General features: G+C 38.6%; 1 protein-coding gene across 1 annotated transcript in view; it reads left to right on the top strand.

The window, feature by feature from the left end:
* syt3 (synaptotagmin III) overlaps window positions 1-5,286 on the top strand; it is a 32,733-nt gene that overhangs the window by 22,877 nt on the left and 4,570 nt on the right. The window contains exons 8-9 of the mRNA XM_008329636.3: window positions 1,636-1,854; window positions 4,225-4,345. Coding sequence (XP_008327858.1) covers window positions 1,636-1,854; window positions 4,225-4,345 — 340 coding nt within the window. The remainder of the gene's footprint in view (window positions 1-1,635; window positions 1,855-4,224; window positions 4,346-5,286) is intronic.

Genomic DNA, 5,286 nt, shown 5'->3' with positions numbered 1-5,286 from the left:
TGTAACTGTGTCTTTTTTTTTTTTAGTTTGTGTGTTTTTTTTTTGTTTTTTTTTGCTGCTTTTAGCAGGACGTGATTCATCCTAAAGACAGTTAATCAAGCTTTTATATTCACAACAAGGCTGTGTTTGCTCCTGTGTGAGGATTAAAAAAAGACAGATGGCTCACAGGAAGTGATCGCTTTTATGTAGCCTGTTTGTTTTTGAATAAACCATAATAGGGTTGGTGGTTGGTGGTTTGGAAATGAGAAAAAAAAAAAAAAAACGAAACAAAACAAAACAAATGAAAGCGTAGCCAGTACTGAATGGGCCTAAAAACCTCTGTGCACAAGTCTGTGCCGTGTAACCACTCAAAGTTATAGCTCTGGATTCTGTAGAGTTCAGCGTTATCTGGTCAAAAAAAAACAAAAAAAAAAACAAACAAAAACGTTTTATGTGAATTTTGACTGTTCAAACAATATTGACTTCACTTGGCTTTAGGTTTTAGTGTGTTTACATAAATGTTTAGGCCATGATAACAATGCCCCAAAAAAGTAGATGTTAAAGGAGAGGCAGAAAAATAATCTGGAGAACTGTAAGTCGGCCTCATCTCCTGTATATAGATAAAGATTTAACACTGGTAACACAACAGCAGTGAGAGCTTTCACAGAGAAGTAGCTCCACTCTGTGTTTCACAGGTAAGTGCTGTTTTCACAGATGAGACTTTTATATAGACAGTTGTATTTGAGTCTCAGACCAAAGCATCACACTATAAAAACCTGGTTGACAGCACTCACTGTGTTTGTGGAAACACGAACACTGTCTCCTCCGCTGCTGATATGGAGGAACTTCCTGTTTTTGTTGTTTAGGAAACAAACGCTCCTGTAGAAAAACAAAACAAAACAAAACAAAACCATTAACATTTTCATATGTAGTAAGTGGTAGGACGAAGATGTCAAATGTAGTTTATGTTAACTTTCATAATAATGTTTCTGAATATTATTATAAAATACAAATACTATTTTAAATAAAAATCTGGAGATGGTGACTTTCTGTTATAATTGAAACATATTTGTTCCACCTTGTACTAATCTGATACATCTTGAAAGTTTGTTTCTGGAGTCAGAAATTAGCGAGATGAAAAAATTGCTAAAATGTAGTTACCGACTATATTTTTAAAAATATTTTTTTAAACTGTCGGTGACTAAAATCTCCTGTGAAAATAAAAAACACAAATCTGCCCACCTTCGTGGTATGTGATGTGTTACAAAGCCCTGATGGCCTTCCATATTTCATTTGTACATAGTTTATAGTGTGACAAATTCATATAACCAACAAATAAAACATCATTTCACTCTAGCAGATGGCAGGCAACTTTTTTTATTTGCACCTAATTAGTGTCCTCCAAGGTAACAGCCATTACTTTTTAGTAACAGAATAAAGCAGTCAATCAAAAACACTTAAAAACTTTATTGGAACTCATTAATTATCGTTTATGTAGTAAGCCTTTCATCTCTACTACCGTCGTCTACTACTGTGCTGTGTTCTGAGCTGTTCCTCCTCCTTACTGCCTCCTACCTACAGGTGGCCACACTCTACATTGGTGTCCCACATAATGAAACGTGTCCTAAATTCCTGCGGTGTCTGTTTCTGCTCCAGGTTCACAGAAAGACCTTAAACCCAGTCTTCAATGAGACTTTTCAGTTCGGCGTGCCGCTGAATGAGTTACATTCCAGGAAGCTGCATTTCTCCGTCTATGACTTTGACCGCTTCTCCAGACACGATCTGATTGGTCAGGTTGTGGTAGACAACTTGCTGGACTTCAGTGAGGGCAGTGGCGACAAACCTGTCTGGAGGGACATCGTAGAGGGCACCGCGGTAAGGAGGAACTTACTCATGGAAATGGTTGATTAGTTAGCATCAAGTTAGCATCAATTATTAATTTTAATTTTAAACTTTGAGAATGTAATATATCCAGACTGGATAGAAAAGAGTGTTTGAAAAGAGTGAAAAGATATGGCAGAAAAGTAAAGCCAGTAAGTGCTAAAGGAGTTCTCTATTTTACAGTAGGATGAGGGTTTACAGCAAACAGATTTTTAAGTTGTTATATTTAATCCACCCATTTAGAGAAAGATGCATTTTTTTTAGTCATGACTTCATGTGCAATCCAATTATAAACTGAGGAAAAAGAAGACATCTGGCCTATTTTTTTAAGTCCCAGAGACCATTTCTATGTCTAATCTGAATTATTTATGTTGGATTTGCAGCAATTACCTTTTACAACTTTTATTCTGCCGTTATTTTTAGGCAGGTAATAAAAAGACGTTCCGCTGGCGGTGTTTCTGTGTGAGCTGTGTGATGTCACAAGTGCATCAGTGCAGATCAGAGTGTGAGCATGAACTGATGTTTCAGCCTCTGTCTTTCTTTTAAAATGAAGTAACAAAGTGAAAAGTTTGACTCCACTTGGAGCAGATGGAATTGATTTAGAAAGAACCAGGACAGTTATGTGATTGAGAAACGATGGTGTTGTGTGTCTTTTTTTTTTACCTTTATTATATCTGGTGGAAGAAACACAATCAGTGGCTACAACACTCTTGTTGGTCAGATTGAGGTCTATTTTCTACACTCTGACTGTCTGTCGTGTCTCAGTTTATCAATTTAAAAAAGACTGTTATTCTTGTGCTTCCTTTAAAGCCTCATAAATTCAAATATGAATCACTGATCCACAGAAACGTTTGACCCTGGTGTGGAATGCTGTCCCACTGTTCACATAATTAGTTGAACTGAGATTCTGCACATTTCTATTGTCAACAACTGAAGCACGTCTTATCACACATTTTTGTGATTTACGTTTGAAGTGGTGAGTGTGGGCTCAGCTGACCCAGAATCCTTATCTCTGCTTGGATTTGCAAGGTGTAACTCAAAATGAGATTTTGGCAACAGCTACTGTAGAACAGACTTGGATTGTGACAAAGAAAATAAATTCAATACTCACCTCCAGCTCACACCGCATCGTGCAGAAGATCTGTTGATTCAGATTTCACAGCCAATACGTTTTTCATTGTTATTCCTTCCCTTTGCTGCTCCTGAGTGGCAAATGTTGAGTGCAAACCCAGGGACTGCAGCCTTACCTTTATCTCTGCATCGAGTCTGAAGTCGTGACAAATTCTGGAATTTCCAGACTCACTGTGTGCGTTTGTGGCTAGTTCTAATTACTGTTTGGATCATCCTGTAGTGACCTGGAATCAGAAACTTAATTAATTACTACAATGACAAAGAAAACCCCAAATATTTCTAATCATTGAGATTGAAAGTACTTTTTGGCATGTGTTTCAAATATATTTATTTATATCAATTAGTTTGGTTCCTGCTCTCCTATATGTGTTAACAGAATGTTTAAAATATGTTTAAAAATATTGTTAAATTTAAAGTACTGCTGAGGTACTTTGACCTACTGTGAATAAAGGACGTACCATATATGGATTGTGCAGAAGAATTTGCGTGCAGTTTATATGATCTCTGAGTCTATGGTAAAGTAAGAAGCGGGTCAGACAGATTACTGGAAAGGCAGTGCCACATTCAAACTTTATATCAAATGCTGTCCAAAAGGATTGATATGAAATATTCATAGAAAGCTATTAGCAAATTAGAAAGAGCGAAAGACTCGTGTTTTTTTGGCAGAGGTGATTCATTTATTAAATAAGTTTTAAACATCAACCTCTCACTGTATTTCACTGCTTTGCCTCAGGAAATATTGATTAGTGCGACCCGGAGACTCCAAGGAGTAATCACACCGCAGTGTGACCTGAATATCACCGATGTCATTATCACGGTGCCACCGAGACCACAGGCTGCAAGAAGATCAGCAGATAAGAGCGCAGGGAGTGATTAAAAATAAAAGCTCCAGAATCGTCGCCTCTACTTAACACTTTTCTTCACTCTGGGGCCTTTGACAGATTGACATATGATTCATTTAAAGTGATGGTGCTGCCCCTCTGCCTAAACACTCTGTCGGCCCACATTAGGAGGCTCGATGTCACCCGTCATCGGTCACAGATGTAGCGTCGCTCTTTTCAGGCGACAGACAATCGTCCATAAACAGAGTGTGTCTGTTGGCTGACGTTTCTCAGTCTCTGATGCCGTGTGATCACAGTGCTCTCACCAGTTTCTGATCTGTTGCTCTTTCTTTCTTGTGTGTCTCTCTCTGTGTGTGTGTGTGTGTGTGTGTGTGTGTGTGGTGACCCACAGGAGAAGGCTGATCTCGGGGAGCTTAATTTTTCGCTGTGTTACCTGCCAACCGCTGGCAGACTCACTGTCACAATCATCAAGGCCACCAACCTCAAAGCGATGGACTTGACCGGCTTCTCAGGTACAGGGTTAACACAATGATGCATGTCATGAGCTGCTGATGGACCTTCAGACGTCACCACACCACAGACTCCACACACATTCATGTACAAATGCTAATTCCACTATCCATACAGGGGATTAAGGAGAGGGATTAGATTTACCAATCCATAAATTATTACAAATAAATGCTCAGAAATGGGCAGAATTTCTGAATGAAAATCTAAAAGTCCAAAACAGTTTATACTATATGCACAGCTGTGGCTAACTGGGGGGTGGGGGGGGGGTTTCCTGCCTGTATTGCAGAAGGTCTTGGGTTTGATTCCATCTAGTCCCAGATTCCAGGTTGGGTTGCAGTGGCGAAGGCATCCAGGGTATGAACTGCACCAACTTACCTTTTGGCCAAACCGCTGCTGCCAAGTAATTCTACCTCGTCATGCAACCCTATGATGAGTGATGTACTAATGAAAACTTAATTTCAAGCGTGAGAAAAACCTTTGAGAATACTCAAGGAAAGGTTTACAAAGAAACATTTCACCAGATTAAATAAGTCATGTAAAGTATAAGGAAAAATCAAGTTGAGTGGCTATTACTCTTTGCCTGGTACAACCACAGCCAGTGCTACAAATTAGTCAGTTTATGAAGGAATCTGAATCTGATGACCGACTATTTCATCCAAATATTAAAAGTGGAGATATTACCGTGTAAATATGCATACTAAAGCTACATACGGTTTAAAAGGTGTTTTTTTCTCATCTTCCTTCACGACGTAACTCCAGCTTTGCATAATTTATTTTTTTTATAAAATGTTCCCACTTAGGTAGTTCCCACTTATATGCAACTGACTGCAGAGTTTCAACCACATTTTTATTATTGTATCATTGCATCAGCAAGGCATTTATAGATAAAAAATAATCCAAACTGATAAAGACTGGTGCAGCCACAGTGATCTCCCATTGCAAC

Source organism: Cynoglossus semilaevis, chromosome 17 (genome assembly GCF_000523025.1).
Source record: "Cynoglossus semilaevis isolate Cse_v1.0 chromosome 17, Cse_v1.0, whole genome shotgun sequence".
NCBI classification, from domain to species: Eukaryota; Metazoa; Chordata; class Actinopteri; order Pleuronectiformes; family Cynoglossidae; genus Cynoglossus; species Cynoglossus semilaevis.
This window is presented reverse-complemented; position numbering and strand designations above follow the sequence as displayed.